The 18,068-nt window shown below is 37.8% G+C and overlaps 1 protein-coding gene across 49 annotated transcripts in view; it reads left to right on the top strand.

Annotated features, from left to right (window-relative positions):
- The window catches only part of RIMS2 (regulating synaptic membrane exocytosis 2), a 455,883-nt gene that overhangs the window by 273,100 nt on the left and 164,715 nt on the right, over window positions 1-18,068 (top strand). For all 49 annotated transcript variants that reach the window (XM_062627211.1, XM_062627202.1, XM_062627203.1 and 46 more), the window contains 2 exons: window positions 3,588-3,656; window positions 17,349-17,505. In XM_062627211.1, the coding sequence (XP_062483195.1) occupies window positions 3,588-3,656; window positions 17,349-17,505 (226 nt within the window). The remainder of the gene's footprint in view (window positions 1-3,587; window positions 3,657-17,348; window positions 17,506-18,068) is intronic.

The raw sequence follows: 18,068 nt of genomic DNA, 5'->3' as shown, positions 1-18,068 counted from the left end.
AGCACTTCTTGGCATTACATATTTTAATTGGCATGCTTTCCTTCCTCCATCCTTCCTGAAAACATTGATTTGTAAAGATAAAACCGAGTAATTTATTCTGGTTTATATTTCTTCTGACTTCTTAACCAGCATTTTAATTTACATTTATAAGTAAATGTGAAATATTACTTGAACATTAATATTTTTCAGTTGGTTTAATTCTGTTAGTAATTGGAGTTGGCTTAAGGTAGCCTCTGCTTGAGGAAATAGAATAGATGATCTGATCTCAACAAGCTTCATATCTCATTTTACAGAAAAAGCTGACATATTTAAGGGGTGTCAACTATTACAAGAGACCCTTATCTTTGCAGTAGCAAAGACAATTGAAGAAAGCACTGAAATCTGATTCTTCCCTTGACTCTACTTGTCTCTGCTCCTAACCTCAGGGCAGGTTTCAGTCCTGGCTTACTCACTTTCCCTATTCCCCAGCTCTTCCCTACAGCTTGAGTGGGAGTGAAGGCAGACATCTGTGTATAAAAAGAGGAAAGGGTCTCAAGATTGGACGATTATTTGGAGTTGAGGTATTAGGATATTCTGGGAAAGGTAGATGCAGTTTGAGGGGACAAAGAAAGAGAGAGCCCTGTCTTTTATATCTGTGGTTTGTTAAAGCTTATTCTCTCTTTTCTGTTGGATGTATCCTGTGACTGCAAGATCACAATTTTAGCTACGCAACTGGGGAGTCAAGAGCCTACTGTGACAACAGCTGGCTATTTTCATCCTCAAAGTTGCAAATCTTTTCTCCAGAATACAGAATATAATATTCTATAAATACATTAAAGCAGATGTACTTAGCTGTAAATATAAACGTAAGTAATAAGCAACCTCAGTTGTAATTAATTAGGTTCATTCATAAGGATGAATTAAATGATGGGTAAATTACATTCATTCAAATTATAGTCGATTCAATCCTTAAAAATCTCCACATCTTTCTTGATAGAAACCTTTCCAAGCATCCATATGATGAGCATTAGCAAACTGCTCAGTTACCCTCATTTTCCCATTCGACAGTCCTCTCTCTCTGATACAGCCTGACTGCTGTTATTGGTATCTCTGCACGGCAGCCACAGTCCCCCTACCAGATCAGTACAAGGGTTACCAGAGTCCAGAACGGCACTGCTGTGCACTCCCTGTGCAGCCTCTCCTCTGCCCCAGAGATCCCAGCCAAATCCAAGCCAGACTAGTGGGGCTCTCTTGCTTAGCACTTGATCACAAATTTTGTCCCTATTAAATGACCTGATTTTGAAACAGTGGCTGAGGAGAATGGCAACTACTCCTTCTTGCTCACTGGCAGGTGTAACACTACACCAGTAGAAGGATCTCCTGAAAAGCAGGAAGGCCATCACAGGTGGAATGGATGCTCATTCTTTGGAAAGCAAGAGAGATTTTCATATGGCCTCTGTGATACTATAATTAAGAAAATAATCAGATTGAATATTGTCCTGACAAGAATGTTATGACTTATGTGCTTTTAGAAACCCTGATTCTCAGAAAGCCCATTAGGAGGCTGAAACCTTTTCTTTCACTCCTGCCCTCATCTTCTGTGTTGTCTCAGGTGCTAACTGTGATCACTTGCTATTTCATGTTTTAGAGAAAGATTTTACTTGTTATTTCTTGAATTCAAAGACACCTTTCCCCACCCATTGTAGCATGGCTATTTCTAAACTTTTATAATAAATTGAACTAATAATTCAAGCATGTAAGAATTTCAGGGCATAGGAAACCAAACCATGGCTTTCCTTGTACTCATTTTAATTTCCTATTTGTGAGGAAAACTCAACTTACCACAATTAAATAACAATAATTAACATATATCACACTTTAGTAGTGTAGTAGTAGCCACACACTAGTAGAATAAACTCTTACAGAGCAATTTTCATCCAAAAAGAAATAGTCTGCAGTCTAGTTTATAAATTCATACACCCACATCTTGATTGCTGCAATCACTTCTGACTTATTATGAAAGACACAGAAGAACTAGAAAACATACAAACAAATACAGCAGGAACAATCAGAAATAAGAACAGTTTGCATATGCAAAGGAACTACAACGATATTTCAGTTCATGAAAAGTGGTAGCTGTGGAGGAGTACGGAGTATTGATTCATGTTTTTCAGAACACAAAAGCTTGGCGGGTATTGTCTGAAATAATCTAGTAGAAATAATACAGAGGGAAGTCTGTTCGACATAATACAGAATTAAACTGCAGAACTCACTGGCACAGCATATTATGGGGGCCAAGAGAATACTGTGACTCAAGAAGAAATTATATGAATTTGTGGAGAATGGGTTGATAAATGACTTATGGTAAACAGGATGGTTTAGGAAAAGTCTCAGTTACCAGGACCCCTACCTGCTGAAAGCTAGAAGGATCTAGCCTTTTTCTATACAGATCTCATTAGCACACTCTTTCTACTAAAGAAGGGCTTCTCACTATTCCTGGTGGGTAGACAAATGTTATATAGTCTGACAAACAGCAGCATTTCTTATGATACAAATGTTGTCTAACATTCCTTTAAACAGAACCCTTTTTTTTTTTTTTTTTTTGGTTAAAAAACCTCTTGGTCTTTATTCTCCCAGATTTTTACTGGGAAAGGAAGGTAGGGATCCTCTGTTCCAGTCCCTCAGACAGAACATAAATCCTGCCTTGTCCTGGACTTCTTTAGCTTTACTCCCAGTTTTTACTGGCATTTTTGTGGGTATGTTTGTCAGAATAAACCATCCTGTGGTAAGAATAAAAAAATCTTGCGCATGGTTGAAGGTTTGGTAACAATTATATTAAAACTCCTACCTTCTAGTTACCTATTTTTAGGTGGCCAGAAAATTAGAACAGACACACTGTCTTTCTGACAGGGATTTTCACATTTAAAACAAGTAAATGAATAATTATCATTCACATGCTAGTGCTCAATCCTGATGTCAACAATCAAATGCTGTTGAAAAGATGCCACAGAAGACAGAAGTAAAATTAAGCTAAACACAAACTGACACATATATTTGTCCTACATGAGCTACTTGGTTCTAATTGTGGATGTGGAATCTGCTTTCACCAACTAAGCTCTACTCTTTTTGACAGATGTATTCTTGTAGGGCGTGAAGCTGCCTCTTCTGATAATGCTTACTAATACCCTAAAGAAAATATTACCTCAGTTAAATATTATTGCTGTTATTAAGTTTTTCTGGTATTGAAAGACTTTAGGGAAGGATGGTGCCTTTTATGTAAAAACTTTGAAAATGAACAGTGTGATACCAGTTTCTATGTGGAATGGGTACATATAGGTACAAAGTATATGAAAGTATTTCATAAAAGCAATGTTGCTGAGCTGTATTTCAGCATTTCATTGTATGTTACATTAAACATTTAGCTGAAAATAGTTGGTACGCCAATACATTTACAATAATACAACAAAAATAATTTCCTTTATATGCTTATATTAATGCTTCATTGTCCAGTATGAAATCCTTACACTTATTTACGTATTATTGACTGAGGATAGTTTTAACTTGCAGGAAGAAAAACAATGCATTTTGGATTCTTTTTCTTTTTTCAGGGTCCAAAAGAATCAGTGACAGTGAAGTTTCTGATTATGACTGTGATGATGGAATCGGTGTTGTTTCAGGTATTACTATTTAAATTGCCTTTTTTCAGTAGAAATAATTTTTAGCTATAATTTATTATTATGAATTTTATAATGTTTCTCTAGTGAAAAATAAGTCAAAACTAAGTGTATTTTTCCAGCAGACACAAATAAGTATTATGGCTGGCTAATGCATATTTAACTACAAAAATTACTAACAGAGGGAAAAAAAATCAGTGTTAATTTCCTTGTTGCTTTTATAAAATGATAAAAATAGTACAAAAGTGGTTTTTTTTTATTATACGTGAGGAAGTGTTTATTTGATTTTTTTTTTGATAGACATTTGTGTTTGGTATATCCTTTAAAACTTCATGGTGGAAGCAACTCTGCCAAAGTTCTGGAACCTGAACATTTAAGTGAGGGTGGGAAATATCCTGAAAGATAATCTCTTTTACTAAGTATTGGAATTGGGAGTTTAATGAGTATTTGTGATGTAAGGTGTCATGTGAATGAGTATTTCTCCTCTTCTAAGAGAAAAGATAATACTGTAATCATAACTGAAAACAGTAAAATCATAGAATCATACGCTTTTGGTGACTACAGCAGAGAATATATTTAGCATCACCGAATCATTTAGGTTGGATAAGACCAGTATGGCACCATTTTGAACTCCTTGTATTGTCCTGGAAAAGGGTAATGAGTTTTGCAGAAGTTCTACCAGGTGCTTGAATCTGCAGGAATCATCAGGATTCTTGTGAAACAACTGGATTTAAAATTTTATCATTTCATAAATTCATGTTTTGACAATTTGTAAAATTATGGTCTTCACAGTTCAGTGAATGAATCTACTTCCCTTTCCTGACTTTTTGATGTACCTTTAGTTCCTGTAAGATCTTTCAGCTTTTGGATTTCTTCTGACAATTCTGCACCTTAGTTGCATTTTAATTCAGACTGGCTGTGTGGGTGGGAAAGTTTGATGTTCCTTAGATTTTGAAATATTTATTTATTACCTTTTTTTTTTTCTGCTGCTGTCAGTATGTTTGCAAGCCTTTTGATTTATCCTTGTCTTATCATCCACATCCTTCTCTTGTTTAAGGTTATCTTATTCATTTTCAGATTCATCACAGTCTTGGTTTAAACATACGCTTCCTTTGCATGAAGCCGATTTGTCTCTCTTTGTTTTCTTTCTTTCTTACTTACCCCAGTTCTTTCATTTGTATTTTCAGGTTTTATTTAACGTGACACTTCCCTTGCTCTTTTTCCTTCTGCCATATAATGTATCGTATCGAATATGTTTGCTGACATCTGCAAGGTACTCTCAGTGATCCTTTCCATAAAATTAACACTTATTCAAAGTACTGGACTTTCTCAAACTAAACTCCAGAAACCTTTAAGAAGAGCAAGAATTCTCTTTTGATTCCACTTTAATTTACTTTTATTCAGCAGTGAACTAGATGACCTTTAAAGGTCCCTTCCAGCCCCAACCATTCTAATACTCTGTGAAATCCATGGACCTTCCTTGATCTTATTATATCTTTAGAATCATAGAATCAACTAGGTTGGAAGAGACCTTTAAGAGTCCAGCCATTACCCTAGGACTGTCAAGCCCACCACTAAACCATGTCACTAAAGGCAAACTGATCTCCCCTCAAGATCTCCCCTCATGGGTGTCCCTCATGGTCTCCAGTCACAGCCAGCCCTATCTGCCCCTTCATAGTGGCCCACACTATATAGCTGCTGCCCCTACCCTTCATGGCCACCCCTCGTGTCCCCTCAAGATCTCTCCTCCTGGCCCATGGCCACCGCTCAAAGCCCATACTTGCCACTGTTCTCACCTCACGATCTCTCCTCACAACCACCCTTACCCCTGATGGTCACCCTTCCGTCCCCTCATGATTTCCCCTTATGGCCACCCCTCCTGTTCCCTCACGATCTTCCCTCACAACCACCCCGCCTCTCCCCTCATGATCTCCCTTCAAGGCCACTCTTGCTCTCTCCCTATTATCTCCCCTGGTGATATAGCATAACATATATAAATATACAGCATTTTCTCACTTCTGGTCTCCCTCCCCTTGGCTTCACAATCCTCACGCACTGTGATCACTCACCTTGACGCTAGAGCCACTACACAGTCATAACCATGCTGGTCCCACAGCAGTATTCCTGTCAGTCCACCTCAGATGGCATGATCCTGGACAGATTTGAAAGGTGTATGGTGCCTGCCTTTGCCATGTCCCTGATTGAAGCTGAGATTTCCTCTTTCTCCACAACACCTTTTCATATAGCTTCTCTGGTACGGATCCCATGATATCAGTTGACTTCGTCTTTGGATAAGCTGGTGACAAAAACTTAAAATACTTATTCATAAAAGCTATCACTTCTGGTGGCTTGGATCTTACCCTGCTTAGACAAGCTTAAGAAAGTTTAGTCTTACACAAGAGAATGTTGTTTCTATCAACAGAAAATGTTTTGAAGAAAATAATGAGAAACCAATTGAAAAACTTCAGTGACTTTTTGTCTAGCTATATGTGTATTCTACGCCAGCTGCTGTCAGAAAAGGTTATAGCATATTATATATTTAAACAAGTATGCAAAAGTGATTTTTGACAAGATTTTAAAATAGTTCTTTTCACACGTAATATACATTCATTTCATCTTGGGATCAAAACCACTAGAACAGAATCTCTATTATATCCTACTGCAGCTGGATTTAATGTTAGCACAGAATAGCAGAGGGAAGAGCACTAGCATTTCTGTTTTTTTTTTTTAAATTGCTTTTGCATAGCCTTCAAGCCATTTAAAGCATTCATTTTGCTGTCCAGGACAATAAACTTTGGCCCTCATAAAGCTGTCTGTCATCAGCAATTCTGTGTGGGAGCACATCAGCATCTCCACATGCCACTCAGTGCTTACTGAGAAAAGCAACACAGTATTCTTGTATTGATTTTAGAAAAATTCCAGAGCACTTTTGTCATGGTTTAAGCCCAGCCATAAATCAGAGCCACACAGTCTCTGTCTCACACCACCACCGCCCCTCCCCCCCACCAGCTCCCAGAGGGATGGGGAGGAGAATGAAAGAATGCAACTCCCACGGGTTGAGATAAGAACAGTTTAGTAACTAAGGTATAACACAAATCACTGCTGCTACCACCAATGATAATAATGATAAGGGAAATAACAAGGGAAGAGAATACAACCACTCACCACCCACTGACCGATACCCAGCCCAACCGAGCAGTGAGCTAACCCTTCCAGGTAACTGCCCCCAGTTTTACATCTTGGGCATGACGTGCTGTGGTATGGAATACCACACAAACACCGTACAAAACACCATTTAAATTATTGTAATACTGCATACAATTCAATGAAAAGCAGGGTGTTTTGTTTGTTTGTTTGTTTTTCTTTCTCTTGGCCAAAGTTTAATGGTCATTGCAGTTAACAAAGATCAGTGAATATGAACTATAATTTCTGAATAGTTTTCTTTCCAGGTACTTCCTCATAGTTTGTGTTGAACCTGCTGTAACCTACTGAGTACAAGTAACCTACTGAGTCTGACTTTATGAGCAAAGGAACGTGTATTGTCAAGACCATTTAATCATAAAAGTGTCACCAGCCATTTTTGTAAGACTTAAATATTAGGTGAGATATTAATGTTTAAAATTCAGTTCTACACCAGTATCTTACCTGCACTACATCATTTTGTGACACACTTCTAATCTGAGATTTGTTTTAACAGAGAAATCCTGAGTGATTTCTGCTTAAGTGGCATTGCAAGTCTCTGTAAAGAAGAGGTTTCCTAAGTATAAGAATGCAGTATCCAGCCTTGAGAAGAAAAACATTTACAGTGATAAGCTTTTCTCATTATGCAAACGATAGCAAAATGTTTCAGGAGCAAATAAGAATACAAATAAGATATTTATTCAGAGGATAATTAGAGCCAAGCAGATTAGAAAAAATAGTAACAACCGGTGAAGAAATTCTTATGGAACTTACAAAACTGATTCTATGTTTGAAGAAGAATGAAAAGCAATTATTCATTTTTGCTTCACTTCTCGAAACACCTGAGGAGTCCTTTGTTCAAAAGAATTCTTTCACTGTCATATTGCAGCCTTCCCTGCAGAGGAAACAAAAGTCCTTGTCTCTGTTTGCTGATAATGTGAATTGAATTTTTGGTCCTGGATCCTGTTGATGATTGCTTCTCAAAGCAGATATAGAACATGCAAATACCTTTGGTTACAGCTTGAAATCAGCTGCCTACTGGAAGATATCTTACAGCATCCACATAGAGCAAATGGCTTCTACCCCTACTAAAATAAAGGATTTTGTTGTAGATCACCAGCTAGACTTAAACAGGAGTCTGTAGTAGTGGCCCAAATGCCCAGTGACTACAGACATAAACACTGATCAGCCTTTTATGCTATGTTGATACCCATTGTCCTCACCTAAAATCTGTTATTTGTGAGTTCTTTCTTGAGTAAAAAAAAAGCTTAGTGCCTCTGTGTCTTGCAAATTCCCCCTTAGATTGGAAGTGAAATTCCAATAGTGTTAAAATAGTCCTTATGGTGACCCCTTAGGTCAAGGGTCTTTGACCATTTTCCTTGCGTTTAAACAAATGAGGTGTTTACAACTTATTTGTAGAATAATACATTGATTAAAAAAAAAAATCCATAAACCCATGCACAATGTATCTTCAGTTTGTGGACTATTTGGATATTAATAATTAAACTTATTTAATCAGTTACCGTCAGAACTTTTTAGAAGACATCCAAATTCTGCATTTTAAATGTTCAAATCACCATAGAAGCCGAGCACGTTTGTGTTAGAGAGCTGAACTGTCTCCAAAATGCCCATGTGTGAAATCTTGGTATGTTAATCATTTCTGGCAATTTGATTATGTAAGTGGTTTTAATTAGTTCTTGTTCTAAGCCTAACTACATGAGTGCTAAAAATTAAATATCTGATAGAGAGAAAACCTTCAAGCTTCAATCAAGTACAAATGTTAAAGCAGAGAAAACGCCACTTAGCATCAGTGTCTGAAACAAGTCAATTATTTTGCCAGTGATGAATGGGAATTCTAATACTGCTTTTCTTGAACAGTTTTCATATGAAGAGTTTCTGTCAAATCAATAGAGCAGCAAGACATCTAAATTAGAATTGGTACTTTTCAGGGGTTTTGTTTTTTTTTCTTAGGGTTATTTTGGGGCTGTGTATGTGAACCTTTTATTTGGAGGTTTGTGATTTTCATAGAATCATAGAATTTTTCTGTAATTTTGTGCCTGAAAGCTGCAGAATTTAGTAACAATTCCTTAATATTAGTATTTATTGAGCATGTGCCCTGCATAGTGTAATGTTAGCACAGTACAGCCATACTGTGTGGATGAATGCTTTAAGACAAATATATGACTAATTCTCTTAAAATAGCTAAAGTTAAATTTCAGCTCAGAGGAAGCTATATTTATTGTGTCTTGTATAATCCCCCATTTGATGTGTATCATATTTTTTAATGAAACCCTCCCATAAAGAAAAGTTGGTAGTGGGGTTGAGGGTATGTCGTGGTTTAAACCCAATCAGGCAATTTGTTCACTCACTTCCCCCCACTTCTTTCGCTCCCCCTGGTCCCAGAGGGACGGAGAGGAGAGTCAAAAAGAATGCAACTCCCACGGGTTGAGATAAGAACAGTTTAGTAACTAAGGTATAACACAAATCACTACTGCTACCACCAATAATAATAATGATAAAGGAAATAACAAGGGAAGAGAATACATCACCTCACCACCAGATGACCAATAACTCGCCCCCCAGGCCCGACCAAGCACCGACCCATACCTCCTTCAACCCCACAGTCTCCCAGCCCTTCCGGCTAACTCCCAGTTACATCCTGGACATGATGTGCTGTGGTATGGAATACCTCTTTGGTCAGTTTGGGTCAGGTGTCCTGTCTCTGCTTCCTCCTGGCTTCCCCTCCTCCCTGGCAGAGCATGAGGCTCACAAAGTCCTTGGCCAAACCAAAACATCGCTATCAGTTCTGTTCCCAGGCCGAAAGTCAAAACACTGCACTGCACCAGCTACCAAGAAGGAGAAACATGACTGCTACTGCTGAACCCAGGACAGGGTATATTTGTCATGTGCCCATCTTTTAAGTGTCTGCAGCTCAGAGTTGTTTATTGTTGATTATCTCCACACTGATTATGAAGTTCTGTGTGCTCTGTTTGTTGATTTTAGAGGCGCACCCTAGTTACACAGCCTTTGATTCTATGGTAATGACTTAAAATTCATAGCTGCAAGCATATTCCAATGTTTATCCTATTTTTACTACTGCTGTAAATAACTATGTGCTTTGCTCAATAGCAACTCCTTGGTCAAGTTGCACTTATGACCTGATTTTATTATCTATAATTATTTCCACAAGAAAATCTTTTTACCTTCTTTCTCTAACGTTATTTCCAAGACATGGAATATTTTTGAAATTGGAATTTAAGTCATAACTTTCTCTGTTGAGGATGTCACTATGATTTTTGGAATGCCTCCTGTCTAGAGAGAAACATGAATGTTGTGACCTGGACAAGGAAAGCCAGTCATGTTTTAAGAGAGAATTAAGTTCTCAAGTTAGGACTAGCAAAGTTACCACTTCATATCTCATGGTCAATTAATCATCAATAGCATCTTTAAAGTCTGTTTGGGTTTTATAAGAACTCCAGCATTGGTTGCTAAACATATTTGTTACAGTGTTGGCCACTTCTGGGGTATATGGATCGGTGCTAGGCACATTGTCAAGCCTCCTAAGCCTTGTGTTACTGCCATCTTACTGAAGCTTTGTGACTGAGCTGGCCCACTGCTCTCTGCATCTCTTGTGAATGCGTGGTAATCACAGATTGCTCAGCTTAAGGTGCAAATATACAGAAGTATTTCATTTGATAAAGTAATTGCAACAAAATTCAATGAAAGAATAAGCAAGTGAAAGATGATTGAATTGATTAGTTTGGTATCAGCAGAGTCTCAATATACTTCACTTGTGAAGTTCATTCTTGAAAAAATTCCTAGGTATATTCCTTTTGCATCTCACTGTATCCAAGTTGGTTTCTTATACTTTCTAAATTCTGAGTTGAAATGCCATACCAGTGGAAGTCTCAAGGTAGAGTTTAGTATGTGCCATGTTTTCCACCTGTATTCAACTGGAGAGAAACGTCAGTGTATAGGTGGCATAAAGACATGCTGGATCGCACTGGCTGGGCACACAAGATGTGTTGTCTTTGTCATTCAATCACAAAAAACCTGTTTCATTCTGGAAGAGTAGTGATCACGTTAAAACATAAACCATAATATTAACTATACCTTTCTTTTAATTATACTACTTTGATCTCTAGGTTTAGAAGGTAAAATAAGTATTACACTGACTCGGAAGCTTAGAAATCTGCATTTAATGTAAAAATAAAACTGTAAATAATACAAAAAAAAAAGAAAAAACATAATACTTGAAAAAATAAATAATTCTCCACTATTATAAACAAGGAAAGCATGTTTTTAGAATAATAGAATAGTTAGGGTTGGAAAGATCATCTAGTTCCAACCTCTCTGCCATGGGCAGGGACACCTTACGCTAAACCGTATCACCCAAGGCCTCATCCAACCTGGTCTTGAACACTGCCAGGGATGGAGCATTCACAACCTCCCTGGGCAACCTATTCCAGTGCCTCACCACCCTAACAGGAAAGAATTTCTTCCTTATATCCAATCTAAACTTCCCCTGTTTAAGTTTTAACCCGTTACCCCTTGTCCTTTCACTACAGTCTCTAATGAAGAGTCCCTCTCCAGCATCCCTATAGGCCCCCTTCAGATACTGGAAGGCTGCTATGAGGTCTGCACGCAGCCTTCTCTTCTCCAGGCTCAACAGCCCCAACTTCCTCAGCCTGTCTTCATATGGGAGGTGATTAGAGAGAGATTTGCAGCCCAAAACTGAATCTAAGTATTCTTGAACTGAAAAATTCCCATCACTCAAGTAGATCCTTTAAATATAGGATGAAACCTGCAATGTAAAGGCATCTTTGTTCCCCTTTCCTTTCCCTTTCTTTCTTTTCCTTCCCTTCCCCTCCCTTTTCCCTGCACTCTTTACAATGTGTTTATCACCATAATAGTACAGTGCCTTTTGCAAGTGCATATATCAATGTGACTAGGACTTTTTATTGTCTGATTCAGAGGAGAGAACAATAATATTATTATCATAATCATAATCATCATGATTATGACCAGGTTTAATTTTATTGTGATGCATTTGTAGGAACAGAGATGAAGCAGAATGATTGTACTTCACATTTGGGGCTTACAAAGGTTTCTGATAGTTATAGTTTCAGAAGAAATCTATTCATGTACAGGATAGAGGAAAGAAGAGTTCTCTTAGATTTGAGAACTTCAGCCGATGGAGGTATAAAATGCAGCTTGTATAAAAAAATTGCATTGAAACATTATTTCTGCCTTGTGTGATGGTGCAAGAAGGTTTCAGATTCAAGACCTTAGAAGTTAGCTTTCCCACCATGCATTCAGTAGATACTTTGGTTTGATCAACTAAGTAAGAATCAGCATAACTCATATGTGAACTCCTTAGGCTTGCACACATAGACAAATCCGAACAAAATTCAACACTAAAGAGCAAGAAAAGTCTAATACTGTGCCAGAACAATGCATGTGCATTCTAACACAACTGTTTACAAAAGCAGATCTATTTTGACTATTCTAGAACAGAAGTATGTAATCTAGATGGTATCTACATGCTAAAAATTTCACACCAAAGTGAAAAAAATAAGGTGTGTCAAGCATTCACAACCTCCCTGGACAACCTATTCCAGTGCCTCAAGCCTTGAAGACCAATGAATCATTCAACTGATATACTGGGACCAGATTCCTTCAGGACAGATACTGTGACTGTGAACAATTTCATCTGCCAGTGCTGGCTTTAGGCAGAGTTGCTTAAGTCCAGAAGTAATCGAGAAACTTGCTAAGCTCTTATCTTTTGGATCTGAAAATTTTGTACATGATTATGTACAAAATTCAGACCAGTCAGTCTCACATCTGCCTGGCAAAATCCTGGAGAAGATTCTCCTTGAAGGCATGCTAAGGCACATAAAAAATGACAAGGTGCTTGGTGACAGCCAGCTTGGTTGATATGCTGGAGGGCAGGAATACCATCCAGAGGGACCTCGACGAGCTTGTGAGGTGGGCTGGTGCCAGCCTTATGAAATTTAACCATGCCAAGTGCAAGGTCCTACACCTGGGTCGGAGCAATCCCAGGCACAGCTACAGGTTGGGCAGAGAAGAGATTCAGAGCAGCCCTGCGGAGAAGGACTTGGGGGTGCTGGTTGATGAGAGGATGAACACGATCTGGCTTCAGTGTGCACTCACAGCCCAGAAAGCCAACCGTATCCTGGGCTGCATCAAAAGGAGCATGACCAGCAGGTCGAAGGACGTGATCCTGCCCCTCTACTCTGCTCTTGTGAGACCTCACCTGGAGTATTGTGTGCAGTTCTGGTGTCCTCAACACCAGAGGAACTGTTGGAACAAGTCCAGAGGAGGGCCATGAAGGATGATCAGGGGACTGGAGCACCTCCTGTATGAAGATAGGCTGAGAAAGATGGGGCTGTTCAGCCTGGGGAAGAGAAGGCTGTGTGGAGACCTCATAGCAGCCTTCCAGTGTCTGAAGGGGGCTTATAGGGATGCTGGTGAGAGACTCTTCATTAGGGACTGTAGTGATAGGAGAAGGGGCAACTGGTTAGAACTTCAACAGGGGAAGTTTAGATTAGATTTAAAGGAAGAAGTTCTTTACTGTGAGGGTAGTGAGGCACTGGAATGGGTTGCCCAAGGAAGCTGTGAATGCTCCACCCCTGGCAGTGATCAAGGCCAGGCTGGACAAAGCCTTGTTTGACATGGTTTAGTGTGAGGTGTCCCTGCCCATGGCAATGGGGTTGGAACTAGATGGACTTAAGGTCCTTTCTAACCCTAACTATTCTATGATTCTATGATTCTATGATTATACTTCTGTTCTCTGAATGTGTGTCTCAGAACTGCCATATTTCAAGTGACTGGTCAGTTAGTTCCTACATAAGCCTAGCAGTTTTCCTAGATTCCTAGGAAATGAATAAACAGTTTTCACTTTATCCCTTTTTAATTCTTAAAAAAAAAATGTATAAATATACTATACATATATATATATATACACACACATTACGTCAAGAGAAAATGCAGGACTTTGGATGCTGAGTGATTGGAAGCATCTTCTGTGCATTCTTGATTTTGGGAACTAAGTTCAAAACATGGCATCTTCTCTGAGTTTAATCTGCGTGGCTATGTCAACAACATGTAGGTTTTTCAGTAATTTTTCTGAAACATCTGATTTTCTCATATATTCACACAGTTTAAATATCTTCCTTTACAACTGAGGTTTTGTTGTGGCTATAAAGTGCTGGAATGATAATGACTATGCTCAAGAAACCTTAGAACCTTACTGGATCTATCCCTGAACTCCTTTCTCTCCACGTTAAATGCATGTTAATATTTTCTGGTGTTGCAACTTTATAGAATGGACGGTTTTAATGAATAAAAATCTTAAATTCTCAAGATGTTCACAGAAAGCTGTGCACTGTGAAAATCTGATGCGGTTATTTTTAGTATGAGATAGTGTTCTATCTTGATTTGGCTCTTAGCTAGTGAAAATACATAGTGTGAAGTAAGGCAGAGAGGTACATTAACTGTAAAAAATTGAAGGATGACTAGAATTAACTCCTGTTGTGGCTTGCCCTACTGAAACTGCTGCTTTTCAATGTGTGACCTGTTCATAATTATAGTAGGTTTTGTCTTGGCTGAACTAATTATACAGTTCAAAGTTATTTTCTGGCAGCAAAGCATAGAGAATACTAATTTGTTTCTTCAAACACATCTTAATGTCTAGTTTTGTTGATGCAGAATTATTAGGAGTGCTGATAGTTTCTGCCTTTTGAAATTATTGTTAAGGAAGCACTACCAGCATTAGTTACCAGAAAGTATTGCATGTCTGCTTCTAATTTAATGTAAAACATTTTTTTGATCAGTATTATACATGACAATTTAATCAAATCATCATATACTTTGATTTATTGGAATAATAATGTGCAAGTGATCAACTGCAATAACAAGGTAGAGCTGGAGGAGGCTTTTTGTTTCAAAGTCATTAATTTATGTATACATATTGAATAAATTTAATTATTTTGATTTACTAGTTCTCACTTCTAGGAATTTTTTAGACAGAGGTGGTTTTTGTTTGTGCTTCATTAATTGAATTCCTTGCTTTTCACTATGTTCATTCAGGTAGAATACCTTATGCTATTGCTCATTCCCCTTTGACTGTACATACCAAATGCTGTATAAAACTGCTGATTTAAATGTTAGATTTTTTTTTAAAAAAGGATTTTCCCAATTCTTCATATTACTGCTCTTCAGTATGTTTTTTGTTAACCAAATGCTACAAATGATCCCTGTGTATGCAGAATACTAAGAACTATCTCTGTTGTATTTATATCTACAGGTATGAATATTTTGATAATAATATTATCATGTGTATTTGTAAAGTAAATTATGATTTTTATTTCATTACACTTAAACTCATAATAAATTGCTGTTAACTTATGCATGTGGTGGGTTGATCTTGGCTGGATGCCAGGTGCCCACTAAAGCCACTCTACCACTGCCCTCCTCAGCTGGACAGGAGAGAGAAAATCTAACAAAAAGCTCATGAGTTGAGACAAGGACAGGGAGAGATCAGTCACCAGTTCTGCCATGGGCAAAGCAGACTTGACTTGGGGAAATTAATTTAGTTTATTAACAATCAAATCAGAGTAAGGTAATGAGAAATAAAAAATTAATCTTAAAACACCTTCCCCATCTTCCCAGGCTCAATGGCACTCCTGATTTTCTCTACTTTCTCCTCCATAGTGGCATAGGTGGACGAGGAATGGAGGGTGTATTCAGTTCATCACACACTGTCTCTGCTACTGCCTCCTCCTCACACTCTTCCCCTGCTCCATCATGGGGTCCCTCCCACAGGATTCAGTCCTCCACAAACTTTTCCAATGTGAGTCCTTCCCGCAGGCTGCAGTTCTTCATGAGCTGCTCCAGTGTGAGTCCCTTCCATGGGGTGCAGACCTTCAGGAACAGACTGTTCCACCATGCATCCCCTATGAGGTCACAGTTCCTGCCAGCAAACCTGCTACAGTGCAGGCTCCTTTCTGCACAGGGCCACAGGTCCTGACCTGACAGCAGCCTGCTCCAGTGTGGGCTTCCCACGGGGTCACAGCCTCCTTAGCTCTTAGAACTGCTTATAGTGTTTTTCTCTCTGGGGTGGTAGATAGTGGCCTACAAAGCTCCTCACAGGTCTCTTGTATTCACATATGCAGACACACACAAAGCAGCTTACCCCAAACACAGAGAAAGAAATTGTGTATGAATTAGAGTGGTTCATATAGATTCTTGGGCCTAAGCCTATACAATGAATATAAAAACTCAGTTGGAAATATTGAACAGTTTTGGAACCGTAAAATGGGCTGAATTAATGAGGTTTTGCTTAGGTGCTTGCCAAACATTTTCTAGGGAGAAAGCTAAGCACAGTCTGGAGTAGAAGACCAAATACTCTTGGATTCCCAGAAGATTCTCATGGGAAAAGAGTAACAGTTTTGTGAGCCAGAATTTTTCCAGTGCCAGGTGGACCTCTCTAAATATTCTTTACTTCGTTACTCTCTTCAGAACAAAAAGACATTTATATCAGTTGTCATAGCCACTGGGAGCTGTCTGAAGACCTATTTCTGCAAAACATTATCAACAGATTAAGATTTGTAATTCTTAGTTTTCTTTTCATGCTATATTATTTTGATCTGCATAAAATTTGTTGGAAGTTCTTTGAAATTACTGTGTATATGGCATCTTTTTTTCACAGAGAGTTTTTTTCCCTGGGACAGTGAATTCAATTTTTGAAATTGGATGCTTACAGTCACTAATGCATCCATCTTTTTAAAAAGGATTTTCTTATAAGCCTACATAAAATGGCCATGTATTAGCCTTTTAAGCTATTAGAACTGAGAAAGCTTTTGCTTAGACTGTTTATGCTTTCTATTACCCTAATTCAAGCAGATGTCTGTGTGGCCTTAGCTCATATATTTGTGAAGGAATCTTGGTTTTTAAGTTCAGAACTGTGAGTGATATCTGATGTCTTTGAGTCATTGTTACTTTAATTGTTTCTGAAATACAAATCTTTCTTGAACCCAAAGTCTGTATTTAATCTCTTGTAGCTTTAAACTGAATTTTGGATTAGTTTGTAATTGTGAACATTTCTGTTTGAAGTATGTTATGCACAATCATTGCAATGCAATTTTAATAGAAATAATCAATTTTGTATATTATTCTGAGGAAAAAAAAGTAAGTTTTATAACTTTTGTAATTCATATTGACCACAAACATATGATAAATTCAGATATTTTTACTATTACAAATGCCATTTAATGCATGGCAACCTTTTTCTATACTTCAGAGTATAACTATAGGAACTATAACTGTACTTGAATTAGGCATAACAACAGGAATAAACTTTATGTACTTTTTATTTAAAAAATAAGACAATCTTGATTGATTTCCATCTTTTATCATGGTTCTACTACAGATATGGTAGGAAATTAGAAAATTGCATTTTCAGATTTTTTGAATATTTGCATTTCTTTTTAGATTATCGACATAATGGGAGAGATCTTCAAAGTTCAACACTATCAGTGCCAGAACAAGTTATGTCATCTAATCATTGCTCTCGATCAGGGTCCCCTCACCGTGGAGATAGTATAGGACGGACTAGATCGTGGTCTCCCAGTGTCCCTCCCCCACAAAGGTAAACTGTTATTTAACTATGCAATGATATAAATTTAAGTGGTATCACTTCTGTAACAATACTGGAAAAAATCTCCATACTTTCAAAATGGAAATAATTTAGTTAAATCTTACAAAATTACGTAAAACCAATACTGTTTTCTTACATTATACTGATGTGCAAAAATTCACCTCATTATGTCTTGTTTTTCATGAAAAAACAGTACATTCCAATTTAAGGAAAAAAAAGTATTTCGTTAAACATTTATTTTCAAGAGCTATTTAGAAGGCGCTGTGTTGTATAGAATGTGATAGTTTGACATTTTCTTAGCGTTCATTTGTTAGTGATTGTTTTCAGCCTTTTGTCTGTGTAGAATTAAGGTTCTGGGAAAGCCATGCTTTCTGCCCTTGGTGGCCGTCTTTCTACTTTTTCTTTTTTTTTTTTTTTTTAACTTTTAAAGCATGGGGAATGAATTGACACACATACGATTTTCTACTGAAAAACATCAGCTCCTGATCGTAGAAGGCCTCTGATGACTATGTCTTGTGAAACAAAGATTAGGCCATTTCTTCCAAATGCTAGCT

Source organism: Pezoporus occidentalis, unplaced genomic scaffold (assembly GCF_034315485.1).
Source record: "Pezoporus occidentalis ecotype Australia unplaced genomic scaffold, CSIRO_AGI_Poc_V1 ctg3, whole genome shotgun sequence".
In the NCBI taxonomy this organism is placed as follows: domain Eukaryota; kingdom Metazoa; phylum Chordata; class Aves; order Psittaciformes; family Psittacidae; genus Pezoporus; species Pezoporus occidentalis.
This window is presented reverse-complemented; position numbering and strand designations above follow the sequence as displayed.